A 19836-nucleotide genomic window follows, 5' to 3' on the forward strand; every position below is an offset into this window, starting at 1 on the left:
CATACAGAATTTTAGAAGATGTTGTGCGTGATCCATATTCAGACAGAGATTATGTTGCACCGGTCTGCAGACACTCTCCGGTCCGACCCAGCGAGAACTGGCATTTTTCAGCCTCGCGGGTTGTTTAGTCAGTCAGCGCACTGTTTGTCGCCGTTTGAGATGGCAGTGTTTCTCGCCGAGGCTGTTATTTGAATCAGCGGGGCGAGATGAGCCTCTGAGTGTTTGCCGCAGTCGTGCAAACAGGGCTAAACTCGCTTCGCCGCGAAGAAGACGGAAAGGGGAGCAAGCGAAGAAGGAAAGAGAGAGAGAGAGAAGGGGGGAGAATGACTGAGAGATGTGCATTATTTCCCCCCTCGAACCTGCCAAAAGTCAGGTGTTGAAGTCGAGGGCATATTTGCAGGAATTCCACCTCACTTGACGGGGGTGCCTTCCGCGTTGAGTTTCTGTACCAGAACGCCTAGAAACGCTGTTGACATTTGGAGAATCACATAACCAGAGGCCATTTTCACCCCTATGTAACACATGCAGTTTCTCTGCCTATCTCTCTCTTTATATATTTCTCTCATTCTCTTCAAAGCTTACACACACACACTTGCACACACACACTTGCACACACACATGCACATACACACATACACTTACACACATACACACATACACACACACACACACACACACACACTCAAACCCTGTATATGGGTCATTCCATGAAGTTGGGTACACAAAGTGTGACATGAGGCTCAAAATTTCAAAACTAATGCAGAGCTTAGTTATTGTCATCTCAAGAAACATAGATACATGGAGTATATCAAACAAACTATTAGAAGTTTGAATCTTGCAGCGTAGCCACTACACATCATCACACATTCAAGATAACGCCCACTTGTTTCACATGTAACAGGGACACCAACCTTCCAATTTGATCTGAAGAAAATCTGCTTTTTCTCTTAGTTTGCCACAAGATATTTATAAATCAAGAAATATTTGGAAAGTATGTTGTGACTCTTTCCACACCAGCAACAGCAAAAAATACCAATCGAAAGTTAAAAATTTTAAAAATCCTACAACATTTTCTTATTAGAAAGGTCTGCAGACAGTTTTAGGGGTCAATTTTGAAATTCAATCTTAATGTAAATATATCTTTGAAATGCTGCACAACTAATACTGGAAACAGGGTGAAGTATAAGAGGACATGCTAATGCCTAAATAGGATCAGAAAGTGAAAAGGTTAACAAATACAAAAAGACTCTATTTTCCCAAAACCTTGTTTGAGGTTTCACATGTAACGATTACACAAAGATTCCGGTGTCCTGTTACATGTGAAACACTGAAACATAGTCCTTTTTGTTAATATTCTTTGAAATGAAGCATGAATAATTCAGGAAATATGGTGAGCCATAGGGGGACATGCTAATGTTTATAAGATCAGAAAATAAATATGCAAAATGACATACAAAAATGACTACTTTGCCCAAAACTTCATTTACGGTTTCACATGTAACAATTACACAGATTTTCTGGTGTCCTGTTACATGTGAAACACTAAAATAGTGTCCTATTTGTTAATATTCTTTTAAATGTAGCATGAATAATAAAGGAAATAGAGTGAAGCATAAGAGGACAGGTTGATGTTTAAATAAGATCGGAGAGTAAAGATGCGGACATACAGAAAATGACTATTTGCCCAAACTTCATTTTAAGGTTTCACAGGTAACAATTACACAGAGATTATGGTGTCCTGTTACATGTGAAACAATAAATTTGTCTCTCGATTTATAAGACTTTCAACATTTTTAAATTTCAAGTAATGACTGAGAATAATTATATAAAGATATATATAAGAATTTTATTCTTATAATTATAATGTATTTGTCCCAAAGTTTATTTGGTGGTTTCACATGTAACAAAGACACCAAGATACCGGTGTCCCGTTACATGTGAAACACTAAAATAGTGTCCTATTTGTTAATATTCTTTTAAATGTAGCATGAATAATAAAGGAAATAGAGTGAAGCATAAGAGGACAGGTTAATGTTTAAATAAGATCGGAGAGTAAAGATGCGGACACATATACAAAATGACTATTTGCCCAAACTTCATTTTAAGGTTTCACATGTAACAATTACACAAAGATTCTGGTGTCCAGTTACATGTGAAACAATAAATTTGTCTTTCGATTTATCAGACTTTCAACATTTTTAAATTTCAAGTAATGACTGAGAATAATTATATAAAGATATATATAAGAATTTTATTCTTATAATCATAATGTATTTGTCCCAAAGTTTATTTGGTGGTTTCACATGTAACAAAGACACCAAGATACCGGCGTCCTGTTACACGTGAAACATCAAATTGCTAGTTTTACTCAAATAATGCATGTATCTCATTATTTTTGTTTGATTTTCTTCAAGAACAGCTTTTAATTGAACAAAAATAAGCAATCACATGGATAATTTTAATTAATTACAATCGTTTACCCTTCTTTGAAAGATTATCTTTCCTCCTACACAATGTACAGATTACAGAAAACTTGATGCATGTAGTCTGGGTAGGCTCAAATTTAATGTGCATGCCTATCACAATGACATATTGAACGACAGAATTATAATTTTATTCATTAATTCAAAATGAAATTCCCAATATCTTCAGATTTTGTTACAACTCATATTCACATTTTCTTGCATGTTACCTTACTAATATTTTTGGCACTCCAGTTCTTGTATTGGTTTATCAATGCGTTTTCAAGTTACAGTGACTTTTATATTTACATCCATATTCTTGCATGTACATTATATTGATACTATTTTATTACAATACTTTTAATTTTAGTCACATAGTGCCTGCATTTTGCTTTTGTTCAAGTTTTGAAGTTATTACAGGAATTCTAACTTTGAATTTCTTTGCCATCACCGTTGTGATGAACACTACATTTTTTAATACAGGGGAATCTTGTTATAAAGAACAGTAGAACACTGATCTGACGAACTCCACTACTACAATGTAATCTTTCTTGTCCCACTTCTTTGTATTCTTTTGTGTTACTAGTAGAACATATTTACAATATAACACACTAATTTATATGGTCTTAAGGACCTCACTATAATGAAGTTCCCTATACTCATAATACTTATGTATAATAGCCCTGATACTATCAAGGATTCAATACAGCAATCTAACTTTGATGGTCCCAAGAAATTTAAGAATCTTGTTCTCGGTTCCCCTGTATTGTTAACTTGTGTCATTCTATTTAGTATTAAAGTAATGTCACATAAAAACTTGATTTCTGATTAGCATACAAATATCAATTCTATTAAATGAATTAAAAATTAAGTTCCTAAACCATGAATTATAACAATATCTTGTTGATTTAAGATTTTCCTGTTTCTCATGAGTTGTCAACAGTTTTTTATATGAGCATGTGTGTTTGTTTTTCAATCAATGTTTTGATTCAGAATTCAAACTTCATTTTTCACATGAAAAATTCCAAATAACCCATACTTTCATTTGCATTTTGTTCTAGTTGAGGCCACATGCTACTAGCTCCTCAGCTGATGACTGCAGCGCAGTCCTGCACGTCTACACTAGTGCTGTAGTAAAAAGGTTAACAAAGCAGTAACCAAACCGTCTTTGGTCAAAATGGTTTGGGTTTGGATAACTGTTTTGATTCTCATTATGTTCTGAAAATATTATTACAAATAGAATTACGAGTAAAATTATCACTATAAATATTACCTGCAAAATAATGAAGGAATATGTACAACCTGTATAAAAATTTGTACATTATATGACCGAAACACAACCATATTTTTGAAGTAGGTTAACTGGGTTTTAAAATAACCGAATACTACAGCACTAAGACTCTACACTGAATGATGTGCAGGAGATCCTGGCCAGTAGTGCCTCATAACATAAAAGGATCGAAACAGCTTCGGCATTTGCTAATTTTAATATCTTTCATGGGAAGAATGAAAAAAGGCAAACATACAATGGAATGAGATACGGAAGGTGAATTTTCACCATTAAACATTGTATTTTATTCCTTACATATACTCTTCCAATAAAACATTTTAGAAAATTTGAAGAATGCCAAAGCTGTCCTGAGGCTGTTTTAATTCACATATACATGTTCCTGTTCTAAAATGCAGCATCCTGTCCTACTAATCCTATTCTTCAAGATTGATGAATGTGTCGATTCTAGTTGCCAGTGAACGAAAAGTGTTTTCTTCAAATCCAAGATGTCTTGAGGACACAGGAATTGGTGGAGAGGGGAAGATGGCAAAGATCCCAGTTCTCCGAATCCAGTCTTGCTCCGGTTTGTCTGGCCAAGAGTACTTGTTATCACCCTTATTGAGTAAGAAGTTGATATGTGCATCTTCTCCTTTCAGCTCCAGGACTTCTCCGACCCACCACGTCTTACCATATACAACGGCAACAAAATCCCCAGTTTGAAGGTCCTGAGTTTGGCGATAAGCTGTATATATGAATAAAGATAAAATATCTAAAATTATAAAGTAACAATGCTTTTGCAAAATAGAAGAAAACTGTCACCAATAGACAATTCTCAGATAACCAGTACTGCACGTAACATAATCAGTAAAAGGATCTCCAGTGATCTTTAATATGAAAGAAGACATACATCCTCCTGCATTCAGACATAGTTATTCTGAAAGAGAATTTTGATCCACAGAAAAACTCATTTGAACAGAATTGAACTGGTATGTCTCTCCATAAATCTTGTAACAGCCTCCCTAAATATGCATAAAGTGGAGGTGTGATTAACTTGTTGGGAAAAAAATATCCCTTCACATGTACATAATATATTGCATGTGCAATTGGGTATATTAACTTTAAACATAAATAACACAGACATTTTGGGACTAGAATTGGGTGCAGGTGAGCATGTGTCCCACGTGTGTGTTCATGCTGACTCCATGCTGTAAGTGCACGTGGATACATACGCATTGCAGTGGGTGAGGTCACTGAGGTGTTTAAGTGCACATCAGTATTTTGGTGTGGGTGGACTTAAGCGTTAAAAATGGGGACATTTGCAGGTGTGTGTTCATTTGTGAGGTATGTATAAATGTGTGTGTGTGCGCATGTGTTTGGGTTCATGCTGGTGGGGTTCCAATCCATGTGCGCTATGATTGTTAAAACCTAAATTGCCAAGAACATCAATACATGTGCAGGGACCAATTTCAATGATTAGAACAAGTAAAATCTTAAGTACATTTGTTAACATTATACCACTTGCCATTTTTTTCCTTTGTATATCAGAAAATTTGAAATGATTTCTATGCTTCAGTGCATGATAGTAAATTATTTGAATCTTGAATTGAACTTTGAAAGTTGAGATGTAAAAAATAATTTTTACAAACCTGTAACATGAACCCGAGTGCCAGCAGTAGATGGCGAGTGAGAAGTAGGGAGTTCCATGTGAAGCTGTGTGTCACACGTTGACGAGTGAGAGGTTTGGTCTTCAACATGAAGCTCAGTACCAGTAGACAGCAAGTTAGAAGTTGGGACTTCAACGGGAAGCTGTCTGTCAGACGTAGAAGGCGGGTGGGAAGTTGGAACACCTATGACCACGTTATCTGTGAAAGTTGAAGATTATACATAAAAAAGACCTTAATGGTAGACAATGACTTTTGCATGAAATTTGTCAGAATTAGTGGGAACACTACAGTATTCAAGCAGACAATATTGTGAAACCTCTGTGCAACTTTATTTATGGAGTTAAGTTGAAAACTATGATTCAAATTATTTTGGTATATTTATTATAAGGCCTTACATTTATTCTAGACTTAGTCTACCTTTTACAGACCTGTTTGATCGATTGATCATGTTCATGGTATATTTTATCACTAAAAATACAGCAAAAAGAAATAAGTGAATTCTTTACTATGACATTCGTATACCTACTGACATTATTATTTGGATTTTAAGTATTATATTACAGTCCCCGAACGATAAATGCACTGTTGTTGCTTGAATGCCGACTACACTACAACTGTTATCTTTTGAATTCTACACAACTTTTGATTTCGAAATTTCACAGATATTGCCCAAATACTAATATCTTTGGTTTCAAACAATGATTGGGGCATTTTGTGGGCTCTGCAAAAGGCATTGGCTACCTTAAATGTTTCATCCGAGGGACAAATAAACTGTTTTTCATATCGCCAAAATTAACTCCCTAATATAAAAAAGGGTTGAAGAAAACATAAACAGCGATATTACTGATTTGTACAAACCGGTAACATGCAGTTGTTTCACAGGTGAAGAGGAAGGGGAGGATTCGCTTTCCCAGTAATCATCTGCATCAGTCATGGAAGACGGGCCGTCAGCATCCAAGTCATCATCTGCAACAGTCATGGAAGACGGGTCTTCAGTATCACCTGTATCTGTAAAGAACACCTCACACTTACACAATTTTGCTGTTGTACCACTCTGTAACGAACAAAAACATTGGTCTATCCAAAGAAAAATATGTACAGATAGTGCGCACATATTTAACTCTGTAGTATAGAACAACATTTGGTCATCGTGGCAGCGTATGGCAAGACAATGGTGTAATGTGCAGCAGCAATTCATGAGTTATAAGTTTAAGAACATCTTTCAAAAACCCTGGACTTACAGAAATATATGTTAAAGGCATTGGTTAACAATGAATCCAGTTGAAAAAAATCTGAGCTACATGGTCCCACGTGCTACTAGTAAATCTGATATAGTGTAGAAATGAAGCCCTGCAAAAATTGCTGTGAAAATGATAATTTAAATACTACTGCAAAAATGTAAATTTGCAATGACTGTTTTACGATGCTCAAATTTCCCCATTGGCTATAGTGTTGAATAAACTGTTACTGAAATGGTTCATTCTTTATTCATAGAAATCTGGATAGTGAAGGCAGGATTTTCAAAACTTTTATATTCTTGGCCGTTTATTCATCCACTTGAACATTGTTACACTGCTTAGACATCGCAGTTGTACAATTTTTTAAATCGACCCACAATATTAACCACTGACTTTAAAACAACCAATGAATAAGATGGGTCTGTTTGAAAACTTTCTGCTTGGATCACAAATAACTAGCATTAGTCAATAATACTAAATGAATATATATATTGGCAACCTTCTAGGTAAATATTAAGGTTAATTTAGTTCTTACCATGAGATGTCTCAATCGTAGCAGCAAACAGCTTTTCACTTTTCCAGTCATCTACAGTCCCTCTGCTGTCACACTGCTGATTCCCGAGAACACAGCCTTTACAGAAACAAGACAGGTTCCTTGTCCACAGCCGTCCACTGCTTTCACCCTTTACACAGTGCAGTTGCCTGGTGCCCTTGATGGTCTGGACGTCCTTGTGATCTCTGTTGTGATTCATTTCCTCTACGAAGAACACTTTCCGTTGAAAGTGGAGACATTCGGCTTGGCTTGGTTGTATTGTCAATTCATCTTGGCAGAACTCATATACATCTTTTGCATTGTTCATTACTTTACGCCCAGAACTAATAGCTAATGAAGCTTGTCGTTTCACAACAGCCGTTTCCCCATCGCTCGGACCTTTCCCATGTCTGGCACCAAAATAGTGATGCTCTACTGGAACTTGGTAATGTTGCTGTGCAAGAGCAATGTCCTTGAATGGTCCTCTACTTTTGTATTGGGCTGCACATTGATCTGTAAATCTGATGATCTTGTCAATTTCCATGTTTTGCCGGAGATGCTGTACTGCCTGTGACATGAACTGGTGCACTGCATGATATGTATGTCGATTATCGCCTGTTATGAAGACGAGTGACTCCTGCATTGTCTCATCACATGTTGGACATCTGTGATAGCAAACAATAGGGTGGATTGTGACGTTTGTGTGATACCAATGTGCGCTTTGTATTTCGTCTTGGTACTTGCATACAAAGTTCTCTGCAAAGTCCAAGACCATGACGACCCAGTTGTTTGGCATGTCCTTGGTAAGTGTAGCAAACTGCTGAGATTGCCAAGACGCACTATGCAGATGCTTACTGATAGTGACCGTCTCCCCTTCAAGTTCCTCCAGACATTGAGATACTGTCCCGTCGTTGGTGACAATCTGTTGCTTGGTGATCGTCTTCCCATTCTCGTCCACTCTGACCCGAATCCATTTCTTCCATGTCATATGCTTAGGGCCGTGTTTTTCCACCAGCGGTCTCAGGTAAGATCTCAACAATTTGGGACCACATTCTTTGCATTTCCTCTCGGAGCAATGTCGCATGTACGTCTTCGCTCCTTCAGACTTGGGACACATTGTGACGCGATTCACTGAGTGAACGCCATCAAAGAAGGACTTCATTCCGTAACTGTGTGCTAAATTATTAATTGCTGTTGCCTTCAACTCAATATTTGTGCAGTATTCGCACAAACATGCCCTGAATTTGATTGATCCTTGGAGCTTTACATGATGTGGCCGGAGGCTGTAGAATGTTTTTGCACCTACTTTCATGTCTGGATTCTGTGATTTGAACTTCAAGAACAAAGCCGCCACTGACTGTTGAAGATATCGAATATTTTTCATGGTCTTCATGGATACCATTTTCTTATCAGGCAGGTCGATGGCTGATTCTTCGTAGAACGAGATGACTGCGCTTGCTACCTCTGGGGACAGCTTTCTCTTGTCGTGCATTTGCTTCTTCTTGCTTGCCGAGGAGATGATCTTGCGGCCCATCTGCAAGAGAGCCGATCCTTTTTTCTGAAGTCGGTACTTGCTCAAGATCTTTAGTGATGCAGCAATATTCCTTCTTTTTTCTAGGTCTTTCTTCTTCTTGCTCCTCTTTAGTCTGCCCATTTCCTCACTAATGCTTGATGTCAGGAGATTTTGGACTTCATGATGGGCATCCTCAAGGCCAGTGTGCATTCCTCTCTTCTTCAGTGCTGCACGCTTTTTTGGAGAGGACTTCTGAAATAGATCTATCATCGTAGAAACACACTTTTCTCGGTCTTGTGGCATAACTGCCCTTACTCTCTCCAAACTTTTTCTTCTAGCCGAAGAACTTCTCACGTCACATCCTGCAGATGAGAGTTTCTTGCGAGTGACTTCCAACTCCGCATGTTTCTGATCGAATGCCTCTGCAATTTCTTTCAAACGTTCCTCTTCTTTCTTTAGCTCTGCTTCTCGAGCCTTGAGCTTCTGCGATTCAATCCACATAAGCTTTTCTTTTTCTTTTTTCTGCTTGTATTTCTCTCGTCGCATTGCGTTGTATTGCTCATGTTCTTCTTTTGACATTGCTGCTCGTCTCTCTCGCTTCTTTCTTGCCTGTGCTTGTAATTTTTCTTTTTGCCTTTTGTCTTGAGCTCTGGTGCTAGGTGTTTGTTTCATTTTGTTTGATTGAAGCCGTAGTTGCTCCTCCTTTTTCTTTGCTCTCATTTTCCTCATTCGCAGAGCTGCAGTCGCATTACACCGCTTCTTTTGTTCTAGGAACTTTTCAGACTTTTCCTTCTCTTCAGTGGAGATATTTCTCTTCTTTAAGGTGGACTCCGCTAGGGACATTTCGATCCTCTGTAACTTGTTATATTCCGCAGCTTTTTTCAACAATTTTGTGTATTCTTGTGGGTTGTTGGCCTTCAACTTATGTCGCCACTTTGTTGTTCGGGAAGCAGCTTCATTACTGTTTACTAACTTTACTGTTGACTGTTTTTTTGAGGGCTTCCGGGCCTCCGAATCAATACTACATCGCAACCGAAGATGGAAAGGCTTTTTCTTAGCCATGTCTATCGGTGTTTAACCAGCCTGAACTTGAAGTAATCATAAGTTGGAAGGAGGGGGGGGGGGGGCTGTAGGGGGGAAAAGACAACATTAAAATTAAAATAAAATTAAAACTGAAATGTAGTTCAAATATGATTTGCAGATTACAATATATATTCTGGCAACCTTCTAGGTAAATATGAACACTACATTTTTTAATACAGGGGAATCTTGTTATAAAGAACAGTAGAACACTGATCTTTATATCGAGTTTCCACTGTACCTCAAATTTATATTGGGTTGTATATTAATGGCATTATTTGAATTGTATTTTGAAGGGTGCCCTCTGCGATTAAATGGTCATTTTTAAACTTAGAAACACTAGCGAAGTAAACTTCATGTGCAAATTTTGCCGTTTGTAAGATAGACAGAGACTAGTGTCATATTAGTAGTAACTTGTATGGTTGAGGGCCCCTAGTTTCGGTAAACTAGCGATTGTCAGCCTCCTTAGTGAAATATTTTATTTTCTAAATGACCTAAAATTTAGCTCAGAATGTGCTATAAATCCTGCATATTGACATCGTGTTGTCACACTCTCGATGAGGTCATCCCATACGGAAATATCGTCGAGAATAGCGTGCGACGTTCTTCTGCATGCGCCTGTCCTTGTGGAACCTTGTTCTCAGCAAACTATCTCACCAATAAATTACGTTTGGTTTATGTGGTGATAACTCAATAAGGAAGTCTTATACTACAGCAAGAGGTCATACCAAGCCCCAAGGAGGTACTAGGCAAGCGTAGTACCTCCTTGGTCATACTAGTCTAGACTCGATACTACTAAAGGGCGCTGATGTCGTCGTTTACCACCAGACTTCCATGTGTAATCAACTACATGTATTTACTTACATAAAAAGACACGAGTGGGACTAAAGATGCAATATCATTACGAATTACTTTACTCGCGCCGATTGTGGTTTTTTTTTTAATGAAATATTCTTCGAGGCTCTGCCCACACAATTTCGTTAACTGTGGGTATAATCTACGAAATATCGATCATAAAGTGTAATATAAGTACGATACGATCATGTCAGAACATGAGAAAGATAGCTAGCCTACCTTGTCAAAAGCGACACGTCGTTTCCATCGTAACAGCTGCCCACGAAACACAAAAGCGGCTTGAGCTGTTCTAACCGGTCGTCTGCAAGCCGATCGCACTCGTCACATTCAAGTCGCATCATCCGGAAACCCGGGCAATGTGTCGTCAACTCGTGAGCGTACGTCATTTGCCGAATGGATCGTGGAGAATTGTTCCCATCGTAACTTTTTCCACGGACACGAAGAAAATATACAAGCACCTTATTCCTCCGTATTTTCCAAAAGCAGTCAAACGCGATTGTTTCTTTTCACAGTTTTAAAGATCCATTGACAACAAACATATATAAGACATTTCTTGCCATGTTTCTCTCGTATTTCTGCAGTTTTCCACTCGCAAATATTTAATCCTCATTACCATTTCGCGGACACGAAATGTTACGATAGTAACATGATCTCATAAGAGGTAATTTTCCAAGAAAAACCTCTTCATTGGGGAATTGTCTATTAGTGCCGACTATGAGAGTTAATAATGTGAATAAATACACAACTCATTTTTCTTTACTGTAAATTGTATTTATTTAATATTCAAACAACACAAACAATGTTTTGATGTCACAAAAGAAACACGAAAATTACAAAAAAATAACATTTTTAATCATCAAAAAACGGGATTTTCATAAAGTCTCAACTATGCCCTTTTGATAATATATTCTATCACTCCTCATTAATCAGACAATGTGGATATTAGATTAAAATAACTTTTGTTGGGACCTCTGAAAACAGATACATAACATGATGAACAGTACTGCCCATTGTGTACCCAACTTCATGGAATGACCCATATAAGAAATCAAAACAAGAACAATTACATAATCTTACCCCCCGGTTCAATAGAGGGGTTTCGTAATGTCAAATTTTATGCACACACCTTTGTTAAATTTCGATAAGCAAACATTTGTTCACCTGATAACAAACAATAACATTGTAATGGATGGAATGATCGTCACCCGCTGTGAATGTTGCTATAGGTTTGACAAGCTACAATGTTTGTCCGACTTGGCAATACTAATGTATGCAGTTCGCCTTCTGACTATTGTGATGTGGTTGTATTTGACAGGTGAATACATAGTTTGTCTACATTACCAAATCATCTATTCTGCTCCACCCCCCCCCCCTTCTACTCTATGTCTCTGAGCTTCACGATAAGATGTTACATTGATAAACATTAGCGAGTTGCAACCCAACTGATAACAAACAATACCCTTACCAGATTGCGTTATTTGACAAAGCGCCTGTTCGAACACGTCTATAAGGAACGGTTCGTTCAAATCTTCAAAAATATCGAGCCTAATTACGTATTCCAGTGGAAATTCTCAAAAATGTCATGGCTCATTTTCTTTTATATTAACAGAGAAGTATCATTATGTATTCTTCATGATTCATGCGCTTTGTAAAAAATATTGAGCCATGACATTTTCCGTAAATATTTTTTGAAAAACGGTACTGCAAACCAAACATTTGTTGGCCATAGGTATAACACGCAACGCATCGCAAAGCATGACGGGACTAAGGTTTATGTATTATTCATCAGGCCCCAAAACAACCATAAACCGTTCTTTTGGGGAAGAACGGTATTTCGATCTTGTGCCTGACTGCCGATTGCGGTCCAAATGTGCTTGCTCCATGCATACTGCACGCTTTCCTATCTTGTTAACTCTTTGATAGTACCAAAGATATTAGAGTTAACAAGATAGGAAAACGCACAGAATGTACGGAGCAAGCACATTTGGACCTCATTTGGGGAAGGGAGAAGAATTAAAGTGGAATTTTGTGAGAAGTTAACCCGTTGAAGACGAGTCCCGGGTATAATCGGGCTGGGGTCATAAGAATTGCGTGTAATAGCAAAATCAGCTCGTCTTCAACGGGTTAATGGAACTTAGTAGGGTGGAACATCCTATTACCGGACGCTTTTCTTTGTGGCTTTGAATTCCGTACTCATAGAGTGAAATTTCGGCTAAAAACAACACCACTTATTCACAGACTCATGGAAATTACGAATTCAGCCAACTTACGTCATTTCTTCGTTCCAGTTTTTAGAAAATATGCTTCAAACATACCCCTCTAAAAATAGTGGTTTTTTGCGCGGTGCAAAATCGCATTGTATTACCGGACGCTATTTTCGTAATCGAATAATCGAGGTCTTTCGCACCTAATCCTTGCACCAGAATCACAATTCATCCCACAAATCACCATACACATTCTCACCGAGCGGATGACACACAAAAAAATCTGCAAATGAAGCTCAAATTTCGTATTTTACAGTAAAATGTCTGTCTTGACCATTTCGAACAGTACTTCGAACAGTTCACGCAATAAAACCTTGTGAGAAATCGACAACTGGTTAGAGTATACGTGCTTTGTCTATGGGAGCTGCACGCGCGGGTGATGAGTTGCGTGCCCCTTAGCGCACAACTATTCCGCATCGTTCGCGTTTGAGGACGATAGCTACAATTTTTCCGATATTGATCAGTGAACTTTTGGTTCTAATAGAATCTTCAGCATTTTTCCTGTATGTGAGTGGGATTTCATAGAATTTCAGTCGCGAAATGTGATTCAAACATGCATAAATATTAACTATAAACAAGGTACGGGTCACTCAACTATAAATTTGAGGTAAAATGTGAATTTTTTCGTTTTTTTTTTTTTACATTTTTATGTGGCGTTTTTTGCGATTTCGGTCCACACAAAGTTCTGTGAGGCTAATCTACGAAGTCTCGCGCGTACAGAATGTCATTAGTACGCAAAAATGTGCGTGTCCGGTAATACCATGGTGTCCGGTGACACCATGCTTGCCCCTACAATTTTATGTGACTTTGTGAACCTTTGCGCAATTTTGCATAACTTTGTGAAAAGTTAATGTAACTTTGTACAACTTTGCGCAATTTTTTGCAACTTTGTGAGAAGGTCATGCAACTTTGTACAACTTTGCACATTTTTGTGCAACTTCGTGAGAAGTTTATGCAATTTAGTGCAACTTTGTACAATTTTGCGCAATTTAGTGCAACTTTGTACAATTTTGCGCAATTTTTAGTGCAACTTTGTACAATTTTGCGCAATTTAGTGCAACTTTGTACAATTTTGCGCAATTTAGTGCAACTTTGTACAATTTTGCGCAATTTAGTGCAACTTTGTACAATTTTGCGCAATTTAGTGCAACTTTGAGAAAAGTTTGTGCAACTTTGTACAATTTTGCGCAATTTAGTGCAACTTTGAGAAAAGTTTGTGCAACTTAGTACAATTTTGCGCAATTTAGTGCAACTTTGAGAAAAGTTTGTGCAACTTTGTACAATTTTGCGCAATTTTGTGCAACTTTGTGAAAAGTTTATGCAACTTTGTACAACTTTGCGCAATTTTGAGCAACTTTGTGAAAAGTTTATGCAATTTTGTACAATTTTGTGCAACTTTGGTCAATTTTGTCAATTTTTGGCAACTTTTGTCAATTTCCACTGTGACATGGGGCCTCTGTGTGCAGACTGAGCACGACCCGATAATTCAGAACCTCTGCCTGAGAAAGGATTGTAGCCTATCCCGCGAGTCAAAAAGAAGCTTTCTTATCATCTCGTGCACCCTGTACTCTATGTGCAATGCACTCATCATAGAGACAAGCTTGCCTTCACCCAAACTGTTTAGATATTGTCATTGGAAGATTCTGATGATCGCATACAGTGGCTGTGCACCTATAAGAACGCTGGTCTGACCTCAGGATGTCTATCCAGTTTAGTCGTGGAGGAGATTTGTGTGCCGATCTGTGCAATGTACGTAGGCTCAATCGCGTGCTTCACTGAAGACGCAGATGCTGCCCTGTCTTGAAAGAGATCGAGGGTATAGATCTAGACCAATTTCAGCAGGTTACACTAAATCATCACTTGCTGGCAGAGAGTCTTAACCGGATCATGCAGGTGATATTACCCGCTGCCAGCGTACCCTGATTCACACATTGGATGCAAACCGGATGGCGGCCATTAATGGAAACAACCAGTATTTGGGCATGGGGGCACAACCCTTGGCCAGGCCCAAGTGTTAAGGAGTATCGAGCATAAAGAAGACAATTAGAGTAAATAGTAGCTCCACTCCTATTTGGAATTGAGGTTCCTAAACAGGTCATTGAAAAAATGCCCAAAATTGCCTGACGTAATGACCCAAACTTAATTGGATGACAATAGCAAGTTGCAAGACACAGGGTTGCTTCATGTGGAATGCATGTTATGCCTCACAGTATGTCGCTTTCCAGATGGTCCATGACGTCACTGTATGCTTCAGGACCATGAGTCATTCACCGGAACCATACAGCCCACGAGCTTGACACTGACCAACACAGGCCCGCCAGCTCGAAACTAGGTAGCATTGCCCATGAGCTTGACACTTAGGCAAACCAGGCCCATAAGAGTCCGACACATGGGGGAGGGGGAGGTCCACAAAGACCTCAACTGAATGGATTAAGCTTTCTGATGTAATACATATATTAATCTCGTGGGCCTTGTTTTCCTCGAGTGTCGAGCTCGCGGACCGCACAGCTTGTGGGCCTATTATATTTGATGTCGAGCTCATTGACCTTGTTCATCTAGTGTTTAGGTCACGGGATGTATGACTCGTGGGCTGCGTAACTCATGGGCTGTACGACTCGGGTTGACTCGACTCGTTACGTACATCTGATCTGATGAGGTGGGCCTGTTGTTTTCTGGTTAGCATCTGTCACCCTTTCATCCAGTTCAAGGGACTTTGCCATATGCCTGTTCACAAACTATTAAGCATCAACCCAAAATATGGTACTCCCCTCCCCACCTTCCATGTTTAAGCGTACAAATTTTGTCCAGTGCAAATTGGATAATGTTGCACATAATTTCATGCAAGCTAGTCTGCATAACTAACCCAAACATAAATATTATATCTGAGGTCACTGCCATCACTGAAGACACGTAAGCTTCATTTCTGAAGTAATTGACCGCTCACATTCCTGAGACTTGTTACTATGAACCAATGCTTTGTGGAATGTGGATACATACTTTGATTATAACGTCAAGGCGTGATTTGTACATGATTAAACATTTAGGATTAAACCATTGAAGCCAAACATCAATATTTGCAATCCTACACAAATTTTTAGTGATATTCTAAAAGTCTGACCTCACATTGTCCTTAGAGGTCAAAGTTGGATATACACAGGGTAATGACCAATGTTCTGTGGAATGAGAAGACACTTCTTGTAGTATAAATGCTAATAGCATAATGCATGATTGCACACCAGGTATACAGTTAACCACTGAATATACATCAAATATCAATATTTTGATATTTTGAGGTCATTGACCTGTCACAGTCCTCAGAGGTCAAAGGCAGAGACGTGTAAATAATTTCCCTTGATCTGAGGAATAGGAAAACGATTCAGTTGTAACACAAATGAATTTTTAGGACATCGTTATGTTTATCATCAACAAATTGCACCAAATATCAAAATTCTGATAATTTGAGGTCATTGACCTCTGGAGATCATTAGAGGTCAAAGGTAGAAACCTGTCAAGGATCTATGGAACATGAAGACAATTCCACTGTAACAAAAATGAGTTTTTAGTACATCATTACCATATTTAACATTAATCAATGATGCAAAATATCAATTTTTATCAAATTTTGAGGTCATTGACCTCTGGAGGTCATCAGAGGTCAAAGGTAGAAACCTGTCAGGGTTCTATGGAACATGAATACAATTCCACTGTAACAAAAATGAGTTTTTAGTACATCATTACCATATTTAACATTAATCGATGACGCAAAATATCAATTTTTATCAAATTTTGAGGTCATTGACCTTTGGAGGTCATCAGAGGTCAATTCAGACTTACCTCCCGATCTTAAAATGAATCTTATAACATGTACTAACACTGGTGAAAGTTTCATGCTTTAGTCAAATTTTGCACAATTTTTCGGCTTATCTGTTCTACTATTGTAAATAGATCTGTGTCATGATTTTCTAGTATCTAGAAAGATGTAACGTTAATGTTAGAACTCTCATTCTTTTTTTAAGCACCCATTCTCATTCACGGATTCCAGCACTGGAACTACTAGTAGGCCTAGGCACTAATAGAATCAGAAATGCGCATTCCACAGCGCAATGCGAATGTAGGCCCCTAGGCCCTGCCTGGCTATAAAACGGAGGGAATTTTTGCTACGTTGTGTATAGATAGTTTCTAGGCCCACCTAGTTAGAGAGTTTCTAATTTTTATTTCTTTTCGTAGGCCTAACATGTTAGATTTATTCTACATCTGAACTTTTGCAGTGTTGGTCTGACTGGCTGGGACCAAAAATGAATACAAACAAAATATAGAAAGCACCACTGTCTGCTTACTTGCCGGGGCATAGGCCTACCGGTAATTTGTAATTGTTAAGGTACCGTATCGTCCGTAGTGAAACAATGAAATAAAATCTTAGGAGACAAAATACATTTGTAACAATAAACATCCGAACTTTCACATGAGTTATTATTTATTAAGACTAAAATTTGAGATCTGCATTCCGTTTTTTCTAGTGGGCTAGATCACGAAACTGTTTATCTAACTTTAACATGTTCGGCCTAACGTTAGACAGCTTGATCCTACGTAGTATAGGCCTAACTACATTAGGACCTACTTGCATATTACAAGTCATTTATGTAGGCTACATTGAACAAATAACAAAGGTCATTGTTCTATCTAAAATTCAGGGTTCTCTAACAATAACATGTTAGAGTCAGTCACATTAGGGGGGTAATACCCCCAGTATTCGGTCATTTATTAAAGGGTGTGTCTTAACAGTTCTGATTGAGGTTAACTATACAAAGCCCAGTCGCTGTAGGTAGCGACTGCACAGCGTACAGTACTTACAGCGTCTGGTCGGGCTAGATTGAGGCGAGGATTTAGCTTTTAACGTTTTGCGAGATATTTACAGAGACCACTCTATGTATGACTAGCGCTTCTATGAGATGTCAAAGAGCATGCAATTGTAAGGAGTAGGCCCCTATCAAAAGTTTATTTGAAGATAATCGGTTTTGAAATGGCCGAGATTTCCAAAGACAATGAGAAACAAAGAGATTAAAAAAAGGCGTGGCCTTCGTTTTTCTTGTCATCACTTTTTTGGATATCTCAGCCGTTTGAAAACCAATTTTCATCAAATAAACGTTGAATCCTTCTTAAAATTACGTGCTGTTTCATATTTCATAAGCGGTTTCTCATTATCTCACTTTATGAATATGAATCTTATAAACGTGAATCCCCACCTCGACCAGTAACATAGCCATAGGGCCACTGTATTGGCAACAACAAGGTCCTACAGTCCTTAAGCTTTTCTGCAATATTTTATGAACTAAAATAATACATACATACATCATATCTACAGCAACGTATGTGAAATATATCAAATTTCTTTAATCTCAATTTTCATATTGTTAATATCTCAATCCCAAAAGATATCATTTTGAAAATCCCCCAGAATACGGTCACCGCGATCAGAATTCGGTCACGAGATATGCTTGAGTAGGGTCTAACATTAGGCCCTACCATTGTATTAATGATATTACGGTTTCATACTCTTATAGAGTCTTAATAGCCTGGAATTACCAACGTTGCAAAAATGATAATGTAGACAGGGGGTCTATGCATTATACGCCAGTTAATGTGAATGAACGACATAGAAAGAGATATAAGAGGAAAATAGTACCGATAATTGCTTTTCTAAACACATAGTAGTCATTAAAAAACCGAAAGATTCGCTCCAGGCTTACCTTTCGCTTTGCACTTCTTATCACACATCCTCGAGGCCTCATCCCCATGGCCCGCCCAAAGCTGTCCGTGCCCGGCCGGCGCCCCAACTACCCGGCCGGCCAAATACATGAGGGGCCTCGACGCGCATCGCGCAGTTGATGTACTGTAGGCCGGCTGTGCGTGCAGCACACATCACCGCGCGCTGCATATAGAATTCCATGACTAACGCGAAATTAAATAGTCCCAAGACATATTGCTTCTCTGAATTACTGAATGAAACAATCGCTTTATTTTGTACTTTTTATTATCTTGTTACTTTCTAATTGCAATTAGATTCGCAAGCATTGTGACCCTGTTTATTAATATCCGAATATTCGACCAGAGAATTTGCGGGGTCGCAATAACCCCGTCTTTTCTGGTCACCAGTGAATCGATCGAAAATTTATCAGACGAAACAACCCCGAAAGGGGTCAAATTATTTTGACCCCGCAAAATCCAACCCCGCAATTTTTAGAGTGTAGGACCAGTCCCATGCCGTTTCCTTTACATCGTAATGAAACAATTCTATGATCTATGATATCAAAGGGCGTGGAGAGGTCCAGAAACTTGACAGTTGCGGTTGGTATCGTGTATAAAGTTAGAATAGCATGTGTGGTGTTAAGGTTTGCTCGGAAACGAAATTGAAATTAGAAAAAAAAATTATTCAAAAAGATTTAGCGTTCTTTCATATGCAAATATTTCTCAATGTCTAAATAAACATGACAAAAAAAAAATATGGACCTGCAATGATCTGTCCTATCTCCCTTGTTTATACTTAGTTTGTGCGGCTTTAACTACATGCATTCTCGCTACGTACTCGATCTAATGTGAGTGAAATCTGCAATTGCAATTTGCAATTATTTTGTATCATTGGGATATGGGAAACAAATAAATGAATGAAATGAGAAAATTCCATCGATACTATCGGCCCAAGCCATTTTTAATCTAGTGATCTATTTAGTTATTATTTCACTCAATTCTCCAATGTATATTGGAAAATAAAGGCCATGTGGGTTTCTGTTCTTCACAAAGTCATGACCAATATCGGTGATGGACATATTTTTGGCTACTAATTGCTCAACAATGTTGGCGAAATAAACATTGAATATTTCATAGCCTTTTGTAGGGTCCTAAACTATTCCACTTTCACGAATTATGGTTCTGCTTTAGTTCTTCTATTCCACACATCCCC

At 38.2% G+C, this 19836-nt stretch overlaps 1 protein-coding gene across 1 annotated transcript; it reads right to left on the reverse strand.

Moving 5' to 3' along the window:
- Window positions 1-2192: 2192 nt before the first annotated feature.
- Window positions 2193-9781, reverse strand: LOC139714951 (uncharacterized). The gene is made up of 4 exons (XM_071626598.1): window positions 7170-9781; window positions 6255-6404; window positions 5379-5594; window positions 2193-4474 (listed from the first exon to the last, which is right to left on the reverse strand). The coding sequence occupies exons 1-4, from the start codon at window positions 9739-9741 to the stop codon at window positions 4167-4169; spliced, it is 3246 nt and encodes a 1081-aa protein (XP_071482699.1). The 5' UTR covers window positions 9742-9781; the 3' UTR covers window positions 2193-4166.
- Window positions 9782-19836: the final 10055 nt, after the last annotated feature.

This window comes from Diadema antillarum, unplaced genomic scaffold (assembly GCF_040938485.1).
Source record: "Diadema antillarum isolate AM-2024a unplaced genomic scaffold, OU_Dant_1.0 seq00002563_RagTag, whole genome shotgun sequence".
Taxonomy (NCBI): Eukaryota; Metazoa; Echinodermata; class Echinoidea; order Diadematoida; family Diadematidae; genus Diadema; species Diadema antillarum.

Excerpts from the sequence above, each read along its gene's own strand:
- LOC139714951 (XM_071626598.1), bottom strand. The coding sequence starts at position 9,741 with ATGGCTAAGAAAAAGCCTTTCCATCTTCGGTTGCGATGTAGTATTGAT. Across the intron at positions 6,405-7,169 it reads TACGATTGAGACATCTCATG|ATACAGGTGATACTGAAGAC; the intron begins GTAAGAACTAAA and ends TGTTCTTTACAG. Across the intron at positions 4,475-5,378 it reads CACTCGGGTTCATGTTACAG|CTTATCGCCAAACTCAGGAC; the intron begins GTTTGTAAAAAT and ends TCATATATACAG.